Source organism: Perca flavescens, chromosome 22, assembly GCF_004354835.1.
Source record: "Perca flavescens isolate YP-PL-M2 chromosome 22, PFLA_1.0, whole genome shotgun sequence".
NCBI classification, from domain to species: domain Eukaryota; kingdom Metazoa; phylum Chordata; class Actinopteri; order Perciformes; family Percidae; genus Perca; species Perca flavescens.
In genome coordinates, this window is record NC_041352.1 from 2,450,667 (window position 1) to 2,469,058 (window position 18,392).

Below are 18,392 nucleotides of genomic sequence, written 5' to 3' on the forward strand. Positions count from 1 at the left end.
TAGTTTAAACTAAAGATTCACAATAATACATGTTTACACTTAAACTACTAAAAAAATAAGTGGTCTGCAACATTAAAAGCTGCCAGTTTACAGCACTGCGACTGGACGAGACGGGTATCCTAACTTCTCTGTGCTTCTGTCAGCTTTGTTTGGCGCAGCTCCGTGCTGCCTTCATGGAAACGGGACGTAAGAGCATCATCTTAAATGAGCTCTGTAGCTACTAGTGAAGCTGCGTTGAGATAAGAAAAAAAAAAAAGCAATCGCCGCGACGTCCTGTTGTATTCTTTAACCCCCCCCCAATGTAGCACAAGTAGACTATATTTCACAGTAACAGTTTTTCGTCAGATGGTTTATAGAACACAATGTTTCCTACTGTACCTGAATGCAGCTTCATTTCACGGAGAAAGAGAGAAAGAAAAGAGACGTGCGAGAGAGATTGACTGTGCTTTGTTGTTTAGCTGTTCCATACACTCCCGGCCAGTTGAGGGCTTGCGTTTGCTGTTTTAAAACTTTCTTATGGAAGCGATAGAGGTTGTGATGTCACCGTTTACTGTACGGGACTCTCACACCTCCACAAAACACAGCGCAATGTGGGGTTGCGTTTTCTCCAAAAGATTTTTCTGCTATTTACTCGCAAGACAGGCGATAGCAAACCTAGACTCTTCTAACCCTAAAAAACGTCTCTCACTAACTTTCAAGGTTGTAAACTTATTTCCATTCGGCAGTAGGTGTCGTTCTTCAAGTCGTTTGTCATCACCATCAACTTTTCTGTGTGTGTGTGTGTGTGCGTCTCTGCTTTTACCATTTGATAAGTGCCAACAATTCGATTTTAGATTTGAATGAAAACTAGATTTGAATGTTAAATTGCTAGCTGTTTCTGATTGGCTACTGTTAGTGTTTGTAATAATAATAATAATTATAATAATAATAATAATAATAATAATAATAATAATAATACATTTTATTTAAAGCGCATTTCATGACACCCAAGGTCACTTCACAAACTTAAAAGGACATTCAGATTATAGTCATCTTAGAAAGGTGCTGAGGTTCACACCATGCAGCAGGCCTTTTGATAATACCTAATTATAGTTTGAATGTTATCTAGTATTGGCTAGATGGGCTGCTGTTATTTAATTTGAATGTCAAATGGTTGCATTTTTTTTAAAAACCTGTAAATATATAATTTCTATTCACATGGCTTTTTGATACCTGGGAAACTAATACATGTGTTGTTTTGTCATTCAATTCGATTTTTTGATTATTTTTGATAACAATAGTAACAACAATAATAGGCTTATATTAGGGCATAATCATTAATATTCGGGGCAATTAACATACATAATATTTGATGGGGGAGCGTTAGGGACCTGGATAATGGATAGGGGGGCGCTGGCACAAAAAAGGTTGAGAACCACTGACCTATACTCATCCTTCCTCTCTCTTTACCTGCTACTTGTTTCCCCTCTTCTCCTCTCCTGAAACCCAACGCATCACCATTTCCACCGGGACTCTGATGGGAGCTCGGAGACGGCCGCGCTTAATCGATAGTGCCAGGTTGCCAAGACAACCTTGATTTCCTGTCGCCGCTTTTGCCGAGCAGCGGTGATTGTGCCGGGCGTCCGTTGCACCTGCCGCCCTCTCCTCCTCCTCTTCCACTGTCTCATCAGGCGCTCCTTATCCCTCGCCTCCCTCCCTTCCTCCCTCACGCCATATAGCCACCATAGACAAAAGAGGAAGACAGATATACAAAGGCAAAACGGATTAAACCCAAGAGGTTGGGTTTGAACAATCAAAACACAGTATTGTGTGTGGGGCCACATGTACACGCACATGCACGCACACACACACACACACACACACACACACACACACACACACGTGCATGCAAACACACTTAAACAAACACAAACGCCCTGTCAGCCTGAACAAAAGCAAGCTGTAACAGTTATCACATCTACCTTGGAGGGTGATGTCATTGCACCTGGGGAGCGTTTACTATCAGCCCCCCTGACACACACACACACACACACACACACACACACACACACACACACACACACACACACACACACACACACACACACCCTCCCCCCCTTGCCTCTCTCTCTTCTACAGGAGGGGTTGGCACCTCCTGTTCTCTTTCTGTTTTTTTCATTAATGGAGAGCTCATTAATCGTGGCTGATAACGAGGACGTGGGACAGGGACATGATTAAGGGTCTCTCTCTCCTTTAGCTGGTCGCCCTTGGGGATAAACAGCCCAGGGTGTGTGTGTGTGTGTGTGTGTGTGTGTGTGTGTGTGTGTGTGTGTGTTGTTTCTGTGTGGGCCGCATGTTAAAACAGGCAAAGGACACACACCAAGTGCTATCTCTAAGACATCTGTGGGACAGGATACTACACATGTTTTCACTTTTTTGTGATTATAGCCACAGTCAATTTAGTCACTTGTAGCCCACTGGGAATTTCACCTCTGTGTCTGTGCATTAATCCATCTTCCCTTAAAGATCTGCGTCTGTCTTTATGATTAGGATTCCCCTATGGCAACAGTTAATGCTGAAGGAGAAGTTGGGACTAACAAATGGCAAAAGTTTTTTCACTACTTCTGCAGAATGTGAGCACAGTGACTCCTGAGCTTCCAAGCACGTACCGTAGTTCATCGCATCACTGGGAATAGAGAGAGGAACGTCTTGAAGGAAATGCATATTTCTGCAGGACACATATTCTCATAGGAGTAAAAAAAAAAATATTAAATATTCTGTGATTAGTGTTTTAATCTAAGTCTGTGCTTTTGAAGGAGCCTTATTTTTGTGCATTATCTAGTAATTTGTCAATTCAATAGTGCGTCAGGCTGAAATGGAGTCATATTAGATGCTAGACTGAACAATATGTATGCCAGACTGGGACTAATTTCTCAGTGTTGCGCATGCTGTAGACTATGAAATTGTTGATTGTAAGTTAAGAGAGTCATATGATTTTCTATTTGCTACCCTGTGCTTTGTGTGTGTGTGTGTGTGTGTGTGTGTGTGTGTGTGTGTGTGTTTCCTGTTCTGTTGTTTTGGGTCCAAATTGATCTGTTTCAGACTTCAATGTCACTGAGCCGTCCATAGACAACGTCAGCCTGCGAGGTTAGGGTATCTTCAATAGCAAAGGTATGTACAGGTACATGCCAATTGTGAGAGAACGGCCTTTTTATAAAGGCTATGCATGCTAGGTACTGTTCTGTCAAACTGGACGGGTTCAAGGCTTTGGAAACACATACATACATGGACATTTATGACGGCCATACACGCTATAAGTCGCCACCCATCCAACAAACTGGACATTTTAGTATACACAGTATTGATTTTGTTATATTGATCTTATTTTTGTATCTTATATAGTGTTATACTTAATAGTTGCTATCCTTAATTAGGCATCTACAGGCTTGCTTCAAACGAAATTTCAGTGTACTAGTAAAAAAAAGTTATCTTTTAGGACTGCTACTAACAATTACTTCCATTGCCGATCAATCTGTTGATTATTTTCTCAGAGGTAGCTCAGAAACTAAAAAATAATTACAGTTAAAAAGCTGTAAGTAGAGATTTTTTTCAGAAAAAAATGACTCAAACCGACAAATGGATTATCAACAGTTGGCGATTAATTCAACAGTTGACAACTAATCAATGAATCCGTTAATCTTTGCAGCTCTATAATCTTTAACTGTGACAGGTGGCTGTGCTTATGGGTGACTTGCAGTTGACAAATGTACATTTTGATACTATTTACGATTATCGAGAAAGTTTGAGTATTGAAAATGATATAAATATATACAAGTATACAACATATGGCCCTCAAATTCGCGCTTGCAAACCTGCACGTTTGGTCGAGCAAACAAGTATTGTATAATACTGCAAATACGGTTAGTACAGGCTGTGAAGCACAAACGTGTGGAATTGCAGATGACTGAGTAAGCGGCATCCAATAGAGGATCCAACGATAATACTTTAATGGTTTCTTTCTGAACACAACTGACACACAAATGTAACGGATGTAACTGATCCACAAACACAACAGGATGTTGTGACGTCTCAGCCATAGAGCAGAGATCGGTCCGCACATACATAAGGGCTTTGTAGTACAGCAATCGTTTAGTCTTACACACATTAAATCCAATCTGTCTGGACCAGGACCCTAATCCCCTCTCCACGGCCATGGAGACAAGCAGACAGTAATCCTCCATATTTGTATATTAATAGCCAGAGTCTCAGAGGGGGCCTTTCTATATATCGTGATGTATGTTTTATTAGTCGGTTAATCTGCTTGTCGATCAGAGGACCTGGCCCATTTAAACCTGGGTTTTAATAAAAACACAACCGGCCCTGCCTGAGGGATAAGCTCCCCAAGGACAAGAGAAAGCGCATGGCTGGGTTCAATAGACTCATCATCAACAATAAACAGCTTTACATCAGTGTTATCTGTCGCCAGGCAATACAATTATTAGGTGGAATTCAGCCCCTGGGCCTCTTGCCTTTTCCTAAGAAGAGGGCTAGATAAAGCCTGACCCAAATACAAGCCTACCTTGTTACCATAACGCTTCAATCAACTCTAATGGTATTTTCTCAGAGTGCACTTCAGAATCATTGTATGTGTGTCCACAATGATCCACATTGGCCTGAGAGATTCTCCCTGTCCTGCTGAGGACTTGACCCCCTTCAGACACTCAGGTGGAAAAGATTCGGTTAAAATGCCGCTCCACGTCAGCAGACACAACCAGCTGAGTAAAGGGATGAGATTCCTTTGGATCTGAATCCCGTCGGGAGGCGTCTGCTCTCCTCTCAGCTCCGTCTAGACGCTGTGTCACTGCCACACCCCGCCAGGACATCTGTCCTGATTCGTAGATTTATCAGACAGCCATTCGATTAGAAGGGCACTGCTTTAAATTAGCTGGCGAGTCAGGGGGAATGATGGAGGTGGGCTGGACAGGAGGGCCATTACAGTCCAAGGGACACCGTCCCTCTTGCTTACCAATGGTCTACAGCCGCCAGCGAACACAACAGCTGTTGGACAACTTCTGATGCAATTTAACTTTTGTTTGATTTATATAATTCTCCCTCTAAAGTATTTCACCCTAATACAGAGGTATGTGGCATCAGCGTGCAAGCACAGTTTGGAGGCATCAATCAAAGTGACTTCCATTGGATGAACAAACAAACAGCTTTCAAACATCTGGTTAGGAGAGATAGAGAGGGAACGAGAGAGGCACCCTGGAGAGATGTGTGGTTTTCCTCTGGGATCTGTAGATTGGGAGGAAGGATGGAGGGAAGGGCAGAAAATGAAACCCAAAAAAAAAAAAGGAGACAGGAAGTGACAGTTCACACTCGGGTCAGAATTCAGGTGGAGGGTCAGGAATGCACTCACAAACGACGCTTTACACACTGAGAAACACACACACACACACACACACACACAGAAAGACACAAAAAACATGGCCTTTAAATGCATTGCAGCCAGACCATGTGACTCTCACGGGGTAGTCTCATGGGAGCATCCCCCACCCCTGATCTCCCTGATGGACTGTAACAACAGGAAGTCAGCTTGGCCTGCAACATCACAGCACACCACACCTACAGATAAGGACTCCCTCTTTCACACACAGTGCACGCTAACACAGAACCCTTTTGCACACGTGCAGAAAGGCACATGGGCGCCCCTTCCCTGCACCACTCCAGGCTTCCTCATCATTCATACGTCGCGTTAGCGGCCGCCGTTCATCACATCATTTATCGTGTCATCACAAACAAGTCTAAGTTTAATCTCTCTGAAAGCGTGCTGTGTGGCGCAGAAGAATCGATGGCGCGGTGCCACGCTGCTGCTGGCGTCGGTGGCGAGCGAGACGCGCTGCAGCCTGGCACTGAAACAAGGAGAGACCAAGGCTGGCAGGGGGGCGGGCCTTTCAGGGACTGAATAGCCCTTGTTTATCTAGGCCCCTCTGGGAAGTCAGGACACTGCAGTGAATAGGAGCCAGTTAGCAGCGATGGCATAATAAGACCGGGGAGACGGGGTCATTGAAATTCAACGCAGGATACTGTCAAGACAAACCGGCCTTGCCAGCTGTGGCAGCAACTCAAAAGGAGCAAGGGAGTGTTTTTCTGTGGCTAGGGTTTTTGGGTTAACCACACAACATTAGGTGAGCGACAAGATTTTGATGTACCATTGCTTACTCATCAAAATCACCAGGTGAGAAATCGTACGGTGAAAGGGAGAGGAGGGAGATTTCGGAGGATTTGGCAACCGTTTCACTAAATCTGAACAAAAGAGGCACACAAGTCATGGGTGGTGATGGCGCAGTGGATATGACACATGCCTTTGGTGTGGGAGATCTGGGTTCAATTCCCACTGCAATACATCAACCAATGTGTCCCTGAGCAAGACACTTAACCTGTTGTTGCTCCAGAGGTGTGTGGCCTCTGATATATGTAGCAATCTGGATAAAAGCGTCAGCTAAATGACATGTAATAATGTTAAGAGAAGTCACAAAGTTCCTCGTAAGAATGACACTGATATGACAGGACTATTTTCTCTGTAAGCCTTTGTGTCATACTGTGTCCACCCACTTCTTTACTCTTTACGGGCAAGTGAGAAGTGACTGGAAGCACTGGGAGAAACTGGGTTGACACAGTCGTAGTGTTCTTTAGCCAAAGTCTCAACAGGATAGCGAGGTACTCTGCAGAAAGAAAAAGCGACCTTTCCTTTCCCAGCTGACACCCTTAAATGTACACAGCCAAATCTTTTTCTTTTTATGTGTCTGAAGAGAGATGCTGTTTTTCTTTGCCCTCTGTGTGGTGTGAAACCGACGGGTCCACATTAGAGCTGAGCAATAGGGAGGATTCTTTTTCCCAGGCTTTCATGTTTTCTGCCCCGGTTTGTGGTCTCCGCTGCCCCTGACGAGGAGCCTTAAATAGGCTGCCACAGGTGCTGGGGGCCGGGTAGGTGAAGGAGGGGGAGGGGGCCTGGGATGGGAGCAGGACCGCAGGAAGCCTCTTGTTTTCACAGAGATAAAGGGGCTTTCAGGTTGCATCCTGGGCCGTAATCTCTCACACACTTCCTGGTTTTGTTCATGGCGAGGCAAGAGAAAACGACAAAGTAACCTTCGCCCTGAGAAGCTGATCGATAGCTTCTGATGAGACAGGATGTGTTTCTGGGCTCGGTGGATTTGGAGAGCATAAAATGACAAAGAGACAGCCCCGATTTGATTCTGAGCTGTGTTCATTAATAGTCCTTGATCGGGGCTGATTTATGGGTTCATTTATTCCGAGTGCTGGTTCATTACTGACGATGATTATAAAAGTGTGCATATAATTCCTTTCCTGACCTCTTTTAGAGCACAATTAACATTGTTCCAAGCTCTTACATCCTAATTACAGAAAAGATAACGCTCCCTTCCTTCAAATTCAAGTTCCTCTTTAACAAGTCACTTAGTGCTGGCCTTGGGTCTAAAAAGAGCCATTTACGAGAAATTTGCATGAGGGGTTTATTGAAAAGTTCGAGGGGAAGCACAAACTTCAGAAGAACAAGCAACACATTCACACATTTACAGGGGTAAAAAAGCTCACGTTCTTTCTCTTTTCTCTGCCGCTCTCTCACGTTTTCTTTCTCTACTCTGAACATGTCCTTTTTGAGAAGGCCAGCATTTGACCGTGGGCCACACCCTGTTCTCCTGCCAGAGGAAACTTTCAATCTCCGCCTCTCTCCCTCTCTCTCTCCCTCCCTCTCACCCTGGCTGTAGCTCCAGCTCTCTCATACTTTTGTCAGGTGTTATTTATGAGTGCTGTACAGCTGAATTGCTGCATGCCTACAGCACCTGCTGGTGTTGGGAGAATCAGAGCCAAGGCAGCTGCCAGAGAGAGAGAGAGAGGAATGGGAGAAAGAGAGATAGCAAAAAGGGAAGAATACATAGGGAGCCAAAGAGTGAGATGCTTAATGAGAAAAGAATTAGAGGGTCAGAGAAGGAAAGCGGAGGCAAATAGCTGATGGGGGGAGGTGGGGGGCGACAGTAACGTGTGGCTTTGCTGATGTTCTAAGCACACTGGCATGCAGCTAACAGATCATACAACCAATGATGGGCGTTATGATGGGAACAGCAGGACAAACAAACAAACATGTGATGAGCAAGCACTAATTGATAGCGTCGCACAACTCCAAACAGGATCAATTAAAGGCCACGCTTCATTGACTTGCGGGCAAAAGGCGCCGGCGCCAGTGTAACGAGAGAGGGGAGGGCCCTGTCAGCATGATTAAGAAGACAGATGTACAATCGCCTGGCTATGGAGAGCCGAGAGCATCTATCTACTCCCTTCCCTTTGGTACGTACAACACACACACACACACACATTACACCCACACGCGTTGTGTGTTTGTGGAACGTGCTCGGGGAGGCCCCAGTATGTTTTGACTGTAAACACCTGGACGCTGGCAGCGGCGAGCTGAGCCAGGACAGACAGGTGGGCTGAGTAAGGGTCAAAGGTCACTGGCTTAATTCCAGTTCCCAGAGTCATTAACCCACGGCATTTTTTACACTTCTTCTTGAATTCACCTTTTAAGGCTATTTACCAACGTGTTTCATATCCAAATAATCCCAAAACAGACCCAGCTTTCAGTCTAGTGATGCCCACATTTGGTCCCTAAAATGTGTAGCCCTAAAGCTGAAAAGCTGTTTTGAAATTTCTCAAATCGCTCGTGAAAACATACCTACACTCAATTGTTTTGATGCTTGAAATGAGCTGACAGAAGTCGTAGCTTCGCCAAACTAGTAATATATGAATAAAATAGTATTTAAATGACAACGAGAGCAAGAACTAGAGTTGGGAAGGTATGCAATAACACTGTCTCTGAAAATATCACGGTTTCATGGTATACGGTATTACACAATTATTATTATTATTATTATCAACAGTTACAATGAAAAATGAAAAAAAACTAGTTTTTTTTGGTTGAACAAGTGCTTTATGATAATTGAAACTTCACACCATTCCTTAAATGGAAGTATGTGTAAAAAGTCTCCCTTTTTTCTAAATATCCATAGATAAGCAAATGTTTAACCTTGTTCAGCTTTGTTGTCCTTGGCCTAAAAACAAAAAATGCTGGCTTTGTGCAGGATGTTCCTTGTCACGCTAGTAACAATTCTCTCTGACCAATCAGTGGTCTGCAGTGTTTTAACTCCACCTTTTAGTTTCGGCTCAGCTCACTAGGAACCTTAACAAAGGGGATCATAAAGAACTAGGTACCAGGTACTGTCCACAACGTCTGCTAATGGAAAACCCAAACCATGCCGTACCATGAAGGGGAAATACAGCATTAATGATACCGCATCCAAACTTCAAGATAGAAACTGACCTCACGTAGTTGGGAAATACAGCATATGCAGCATATACAGCTGTATATAACATTATTCCTTCCTTTGCCTTTTGTTCACACACTGTTTTTGTATTTGTCATTCACAAAGACATACTGTATCTCGTCTCTTATAACAGTCGATGAGCGTGTCTAGGCTTGGCTGCCTCCTTTGGTCAGGTCACACTGGCGGGGTCACGGGGAGCCCAACAAAACACTCATGAGTTAAATGGGGCGATGCGGATGCTCCATGCCTGCCCCCATTCTGCCCTCCCCTCTGTTTTCAGGCTGACCATTCTCCTCTCATTAATCCTGTGTGGATGTTTATCCATGTTGACATTCAACATAGCAGCCGGCCTTCTCTCTGACTAACAAACAGGGTGACTAAGGGTTTTCTTTCTCTTTTTTTTATGCCCGGAGCTGTCACAGGGCTAGCCTAGCCTAGCTGGCTCAATGCACGGACGCGGGGGGACAGAGAGGGGCACTTGATTTGTCAGTCACATCACAGTCAGGCTGTGCAACTGGAATCGGTATGTGAATATGAATGCGTACCCCCTCAGGAAGGCCATTATCAGTTCTGTGTGCTACCGAGAGGAAAATCAATATGGTCATCATAACGGACTGGCAAAAAGCCAGCCACTGGGCTGTGTTCAAGGCACAATACATGGCAGCGGATTACTCCTCATCTGATGTCATCTAATTTAATCCCTGTAGACAGTGACACTGTGAGACTATAGTGAGGTCAAGCACATTTAAAAATGGACTAGACGTCCAACATCTATGTCAAAAAAAGACAACAAAAAGACACAAATGAGTCAGGTGGTCTGAAGTGAGGCTACAGCAGAGGTTTGTCCTGATGAGTTTTTGCCATAAACACAAGCTGGCGTAAGAGCCCCTTACCGGGCCCGCCTTCTGCCTATTGTGTCAGTCCAGTCTTTTTCATTAACCGCTCCACTGAGGACCACAAGGGAGGGGAGGGGATAGACGGGCGGGAAGGGAAAGAAGGAGGTGGCGGTGGTGATGATGGGGAGGGGGGGGACCTCACTGTGGACCTGAAGAGAAGCCACCAAATACATGATTAAAAACACACATCAGCAAGCAGCGCTGGGCATACCATACACAATATTTACCTCCGCCAGGATGGCAATTTAGAGGTAATCTCTCCCTCAAGTATACACACACACTACCAGAGAATATTATCTCTCACCCCCACACTTGTGGGGAGGGGCTGAGAAGGAGGGAGAGACCAAGAGGGATCAAGGGACAGTTAATGTGAAAGAAAAGAAAAGAAAAAAAAAGAAAAGAAAAGAAAAGAAAAGAAAAAAGAACATAGTTGGAGAGATTGTGAGCCCTAAGTCGTCTTGCAAACACACCTGTCTGCCCATGACTCACTGCTTTGGAGCCGGGAGAGGAGAGGAGGGCAGAGGAGGCTTTCTGCTCAGTTAGCTCACATGATACACTTAACTGAGCTCTCCTCCCTACATTGCACTGCAACAAACACTCGCCTACCCCACTCCCTGTGTCAGTATCAGTGTCGAGAGTCAAGGCTGACAGAGCTTTTACAGAGCAACACAACTCATTCAACAACAACAACAGGCACGTCAGTACGGATGCTGCTCCACATGGTGTGTCGCATCAAGGCAGCAGTTCTGGTACTCCAGTACCTACATGATTTTGAAACGCTGACGAGAAACAACCCGGGCTGCTAATCTGGGGGTGGGGGTGGGGTGGGGGGGGATTTTGCCCCAGAGCAACGGTTGTGTTTTTGTTCAGTTCACTGAGCTGATGCGTCGCTACAAGCTCCCACTGCCGCCTCATCCCTGTATTACGCCCTCTGCTCAATATTTTTGTCCTTTCGGGGAGAGTGTTGGCCGATCCGCGGATGGCTGCGTCAGCGTCAGTTAGGGAGCCTCCGAGGCGTGCGGCCCCATCACATTGTCCTGTCATGCAGATGGACCCCTCATGGCCCATGTTGGGGATTTGGGGAAACTCCTGCCTGCTGTACCAAATTAAGCCTTCGCCCTGACATTAAAAATAGCACACTGGGTAGCACATTGCCACTTTTAAAATACACGGGACATAAATGCCACAGGGATGCGTCGGCGTTAACGTTAAAGCGAGCGAGCGTGACGCAGACGCAAGCTACATTTCCGAGACAAAAATGTCAAACAAGACTGCTGCGAAGCAGGCTCTCGAGGGCCGGAGGGCTGCGTGAGAGAGGGATTTTGATGAATTCTGCGAACGTTCCGCAGATTCCTCCCTCACGGGGACCTTTGGCAAAAGAATGGGTCATATGCAAATGGCATGCACAGTATGGAGGAGAAGTTTCCCACAAGCCGAGTGTGAAAAGGGCTTTCCCTCCCCATGCCGGGCCCGCTGAATGGGCCTTTTCTTCTGCCACTGAAAGTGTATGAGGTAGAGCAGGCAAACTGCAAAGGTAACTAGGCTCTTTCTCCTCAGGCTTTCTCACTAAAGCCTGAACACACAATGGTTCATTTAAGCATTCAGCCACACAAACCCCAATAAAGCACATCCAAGCGCAGTTAAGGGGGTTACTGAAACTGACTCTGGGTTTAAAACTCCTTCTTTACGAAGGGAGAGCACCTTTTTATAGGCTAATGCTCTCAGCCTCCATGGGAGCAGCTAATCATTAAGCTGCCTTAACAGAGGCGGGAGTGTGGTCGTACATCACATCATTTTAATTCCGCCCAATGGTCAGATGAGGACAGGCCCTTTCCCACCCTGATGGACATGTTGAGGGATGAAGCTTAGCCAGAAACACAACTTGTCTTTCCCAGGTGGGTTAATAAAAAAAAACAAAAGTAAAAAGTTGTGATCTTTACCTGAATGGGGTAGCTAAAAGTAATTTTTTTTTTGCTGATGTATGTGCAAAACATACATTGTATCGTTTTTGACCCTAAAATCTGTAAAGGTCTGGGAGATAGCTGCCATGTGTGTCATGCTTTTCATCTGCCAGCACCAGTCCCCCAGTTGTCACCTGTTGTAAAATTCTTTAGTCACCTCGGCCAATTCTCACCGACTCGCTCTCTCTCCATCCCCCCTCCCTCTCCACAGGGAACGCGAAGCCCACAGTTTAAGGGGTCAGAGAGGAATGGACGGAGAGGAGGAGGGAGCGGAGAAAAAAGCTGCAGCTCCAACACCCGTTGCCCCCCCTCTTCCTCCTCCTCCTCCTCCTCTCTTCCCTTTTCATTGAACATACTTTAACACAAACACAATTGGACATGCTGGAAGCCTCACAATGGCACAGGGGGGGGAAAGTGAAGTCATACTCTAGGCACGCATGGGTGCCCAGGTCAGGGGGCAATCAACAGCACCCCTGGCTACTGTGTCTTAACCCCCCAAAATAAAGGACAAGTTCTGGAAGGAGTAGTGAGAGAGAAGAGACAGAGAGAGAGAGAGAGAGAGAGAGAGAGAGAGAGAGAGCGGAGGCGGGGGGATTTTCTTCTTACTTGGCACTTTTAAATGAAGCTGCTGAGGAAGTTGGTGAAAAGCAGTGAGATAAATGAAAAATGTCCTCCTCTGCTAAACTCTTCACACAACAGGGGTGGACCTTTTAAATGTAAACAGATGTCTTTTAAAAACATCGAAGTGGCATGTGGAGTGTCCGAGCCAATCCCCCACCTCCTCCGGAGCCTTCGCTGCAGCCCATAATGCTGTTTGTTTCACCTAACAAACTGTAGCTATAGCTAAACCATTGCTTTTTCTTGTTGGTGTTGTTTTTTATTGTTCAACCACAAACTTAGAGCATGTGGTTGTATTCAATCGTTGTTAGACAGGGTGAGGGAGTCCAGGGCACTCAGCATAGTTTAAGTATAGTTTTACCAGGCCAATAAACGTGCTCTTCAACATTACATGAGTTGTTGCCAAGCGCCGAGCCCAAAGCCTAATTTTCCCTAGTTGATTGATGATTCACCAAGGTGCTGGTGTGTGCAAGTATGCCTCAGAGGGGGGCACTGAGCATGGGTGCAAGCCCCCAGAATGTTACCACCGCGGTGCATTCCTCTTTTCCCAAATTGCTGTGTTAAATTACCGTAGCAGGGTACGGCCGCTATCCCTTAGGGGAGCCGAGTGAGGAGAAGCGACAAAAGGAAGCCGTAGTATCCCGCCGATTGCAAACACCTGTCGTCCTGCGGGCTGTTAACACCTCTCTGTTTACAGCAGGGAAATGGAGCTCACCTTGATCTCAGCTCGCCCTGCTCGCCCGGCACCATAACAAGCCGGGCGCAACTTAAGGGCTTGCTTAATTAGAAGAGTCCAAGCAATGGCTAATTCAACTTTTTTTTCATTATGAAAAAGTAAGCTATTAGGCTGGACTTGGTTTCTCCAAAGACAGCCGCCCATATTAAACTGCCAACTTGTTTGTAAAATTGCAACAAAACCAAAGGGTATGACAACAAGCAACCGACACCAGCCTTTAATCTGCTTTTACTGAGGAATTCCCTTCAAAATGCAGAGATGTTGATTTACATGACAGATCCCCAGCCTTGTCAGGAAGGTGGTAGGAAGTGAAGACTTAAAAGCAGACCTTGACGGCTCTTTGAAGCAAATGCAAATGAGGCAAAGTAACAGGGGGAAACACATCTGTTTGGTTAAGGATGTGACTTTAAATATCAATAGGCTAGGCCTGTGTCATTATTTAATAACAACCTGTTAAATTAAAGAAAGAATGAAAGAAAGCAACAAATGACATGTAGACATTCTCAAGTCTTTTCAGAGGGATTAAACTGACTCCCTTTTCTATCACAAGGCAGAGACATGTCCACACCTTGGCAGCAGGACCGTTATTTAAGGTATGTCCATACCTTGCACATATTAAACTGCACAAACGCTCCGGGGAGGGGATGCACAGCTTAACACACCCCATAAAGGAACGAGATGACAGTGGAAAGCATCGATCGTACCCATAGAAAAAATAAAAATAAAACATGCCACTCTTCACTCATTATCAGGTCCACAGAAAATTCACACGACACAAGAAAACACCGTTTGGTCGCCTTTCCTCCCACGAATTACTGCTTTTAGTAGCACAGAAAGTAGCGGCTATTACTAAGCGACTCCGTCCATCCCATAGCCTGTCTGTGTGATGGCAGGTTTGGTTTCGACAAAATAACGCAGAATTTCCTGTTGCCCCAGTTCCCTTTAGATACACTGGGTGGCTCAACACATGAGCATGAGTTGATAGACAACACATGTTGTCAAAACCCGCGACAAAAAAATAAATACAAAAAGGCTTAATTATAAATAGTAGCCTAGCTTAAAGGCCGTGGAAATTGCCTCTCTACGGATTCACAACAGCCCACAACGTAAATAATTGGAACACGTAGCAGGAAAACAGACGTTAACAACTCGCAAAAGTCCTTTAGATGTAGCCTACCTTGAAATTAAGCTAAATTAACATGTACGTGTGTAATACAAACAGTAGAGAATTTAAAAAGTAAGCTTGAAGAGAGCCCTATAGACTACTAAACACACCACAATAAGCACAATATAAGGTGGGTGAAATGCCCGTTGAGCTTCGCATACCGAAACGCAGACTATGTCTGATAGGCTATCGACTTGTAGTAGTATTAGTAGGCTATACGGGATGTATTAAAAAAGAATCAATAACGGAATAGACGAGAAAAACGGAGTGTGTTTAAAGGTTCGCTCGCGTCCAAGAATCAGGATTCCCAGCGCGCGACTGGAGAGGATCCGCTGCCCTTATATGGGCTGCGCTCTCCCTGCTCGCACAAACAGCGCGTGAGATATTCCTCGTTCTCCGGAACCTCTGTTAGCCCAACCGTGTTTCTACTGGGCTTTCTGCCGTTACTTTACTACCAAACACCCGGGTCCAAACATTTCACGTTAACAGTATGAGCGGCACAGAACTAAAAACTAAAATAAGTTGGAGGATGAAGAAGAAAAAAAGAGACCTGTCCAAAACGTGCTTCAACACAACAACACGCAATATTCGTCTCTTTTCTGCCTTTATAAACATTGCAATGGTGTCGTCGATATGATACACCTAATTCGAATCATGTAGCAGGCAGGATTAAATCAGGCAAAATGCATTTTGTCAGCCCCTGTAGCGCAGCAACAGTGTCCCGTCGCTACCTGCTATGACTGAGCAAAAGAGAAGAACAAACCAAACAGTTGTGTTCCCTCCGTTTCACAAACATAAACCACGTCCATGACGTTTTTTTGACAAAAGCACAGCTAGGCTACATCTCGTGTTAAAAGTGTTAAAAACAAGCCGTCTATCGAGGTCCGCAATAACAATCAGGTAGCCCGTTCCCCCCACAGAAACAGGTCCGAGTTTCGTGGTGGGCTCAAAAACTCGACAGAATAAAACGAAATCAATGAATGCAGAGTCTGTAAAGCGGGTCAAAGTGTATTTGAATTACTAAAGAAGTGTAAAGTGCAGACAAAAGCTGGTCCACTCATAACAGGGTGAGGTGCGTATAACGGTCCCCGGTGCAGCGGACCGCTAGGCGGAGGGAGAGACGCGACCCAGGTATAACGGTACACCACATAGGGCTGTAATACAGCGCTCACTTGCTACTTCCCCAGCACTTTCAGTTACTAAAAACCGGACTTATGGGCTGCCAAACTTTTCGGTGAAATTACCGGGAGACAGAGCAGCCTCTAGACCGTTTCCCCGAAAGAAAAGCTCCGCGTCGGAAGTAGTTTAACTCACCGTTGTTCCTCCTCGGGTTCGCCTGCTTTCTGCGCTTACACCTGGGGCCATCCGCCATGATCCTTTCGTTGTGTCTAAATGCTGCCGGAGAGTCACCTCCTCTCTCACCCCCTCTCCCCCCTCCTCCTTCTCCTCCCTCCCCTTCACCTCCCCTTCTCCGCACCTGGTTTACGACACTCAGCTTTACGACATCACCTTCCCGCACCTCCCCAACCCACGCTGCCAGTAGACCGACCATTCACAGTATGCAGTAGGCTACTGGAAGGAGAGGGATGACTGCATGCGCTCTGTACCTGGCCAGCCTTTTACTAATGTGGCATGCATTTAAAAAATGTTTATAGTAGTAAGTACAAGGTATAGACCTAGGTGATAGTGGTTAGGGGATGTGCATTGTTTACATAAAAAAAAAAACGACCTACTGTATCTCATTTATTTATTTGTTTGTTTGTTTGTTTGTTTTGTCCACACACACACACACACACACACACACACACACACTTTTTTTTTGAGAAGGTAATATTGTTCTGCTCATACACACATATAAGTAATTGGTTGAAGATAAATCTCGTGCTATTATAAGCACCATCCAGTAGGCCTATGCCATTTTGCTACCTACCGACCTGTTGTTTACATCATGTGTCCGTGTGTGTGTGTGTGTGTGTGTGTGTGTGAGTAGCACAGCAGGATAGAAATTCAACAGACAAAGCATGTGCGTGTGTTTGTGTGTGTGTGTGTGTGTGTGTGTGTGTGTGTGTGTGTGTCATAGAGAGGAAGATGTCATGAGACTGTCATCACTGATTTGATCCTCCACCTAAAGAAAAACCCTGCTGTTCTCCTGAGCCTAGTGAATGCAGACAAACGTCCACACACACACACACACACACACACACACACACACACACACACACACACACACACACACACACACACACTTCTTTTCTATTTACACAGTTGGCTCTGTGTAAATAGAAATGAAATAAAATCCAGGATCACGTGTTTGAGGTGAATTCTTCTGGAAACTCATAGTGACAGACAAAAAGTGAAGTTTATAAACTCAGCAATGAATGAAATGATGCTTGAGATCCCATGACATGCAATTACAGGTCAGAGGAGCAGACTGTGGCTGTTCTTGATTCAGATAGACTATAATGTTTGTGGTGCCTGCACCTCTATGTGAGATGTGATTCAGTCTGTTGTGGCACTGGCAGCTAGACTGTGTAGCCCGGTTTTGCCTCACGCTGGGTGTCCTGTATTGACTGTTAAATGAGGCCATGACATGTCATTATTACTGGGATTGTTTAAAGGAGCAAGCAGAAGTTACCACTTTGACTTCTGTCTTTCTACAGGATATATATGGATTACAGTTCCAAGATTTTATGATGTAACCATATATATACCATATAGCCTTGATATAAATTTACCTATCGAGTATTTAGGCTTGAGGTAACAAAATCCTCATTGCTCTTTGGGGAATTGTTGGGTCTCTGTAAATTATAGAGTGTGGTCTAGACCTACTGTAACTGTAAAGTGTCCTGAGATAATGTCTGTTATGATTTGACACTATAAATAAAATTGAATTGGACAATCGGCCTATCATTCAGCTACATGTGACAGCTTGTATACATAGGATGGCTGAATAATTCAGTAGCAGTAGAGCAGTCCAGCTATCAGGGCAGGCTGCCCAGACAGAGAGTAATAGCTTTAGCATAAACAACACCTCTAAACTTGCTCCAGGTGGCCTCTTCCACCAATAGACAGCCTGCCTAAGCGGGACATGGTGAGGGGAGGGTGCCCAGATTCTCTCTCTCTCTCTCTCTGCCTTCCCTGATGAAAAAGGCCCCAGAAACAGTCTACATCAGCAAAAGATCAATGATGAGACGCTCGGCTAACCGTGCAGTCGTAGCGGCGTTCCCTGCACACCGAGCCTGGAAAAATAGGATGCTTGTTATCCAATGGAAAGTCCGATCTTTCCCATTTTCCTTGGATCGCGCCGCTATTAGCATGAAGTCATTTTTCAGCGTCTGTGGAAAACAAAGAATAACAATTATACGACCACTACTCGTTCGAAATAGCCTGAAGACATCTCCGCTGTGCTTTAGAGCAACTGGTGTAAAACAGGGTGATTTATTTTCTCTGGCAAATCACGGCGTATTTTGTACTTGAGCAAATTCATACACCAGCAAATGAGAAATGCATGGAGCTGGTTATGTTGTCGGATCCGGATGACCCCTTTATGATTTGGATGAATGCAGGGTCAGAGAAGTCAATTACAAGACATTGATCTAAAATCATAAAAATGGCACCTCACTCCAAAAGGTATTAGTT

General features: G+C 45.1%; 1 protein-coding gene across 1 annotated transcript in view; it reads right to left on the bottom strand.

Moving 5' to 3' along the window:
• The window catches only part of zeb1b (zinc finger E-box binding homeobox 1b), a 58,319-nt gene extending 42,158 nt beyond the window's left edge, over nt 1-16,161 (bottom strand). The window contains exon 1 of the mRNA XM_028569351.1: nt 16,068-16,161. Within this exon, the coding sequence (XP_028425152.1) occupies nt 16,068-16,125 (58 nt within the window). The 5' untranslated portion in view covers nt 16,126-16,161. The remainder of the gene's footprint in view (nt 1-16,067) is intronic.
• Between the last annotated feature and the right edge of the window lie 2,231 nt (nt 16,162-18,392).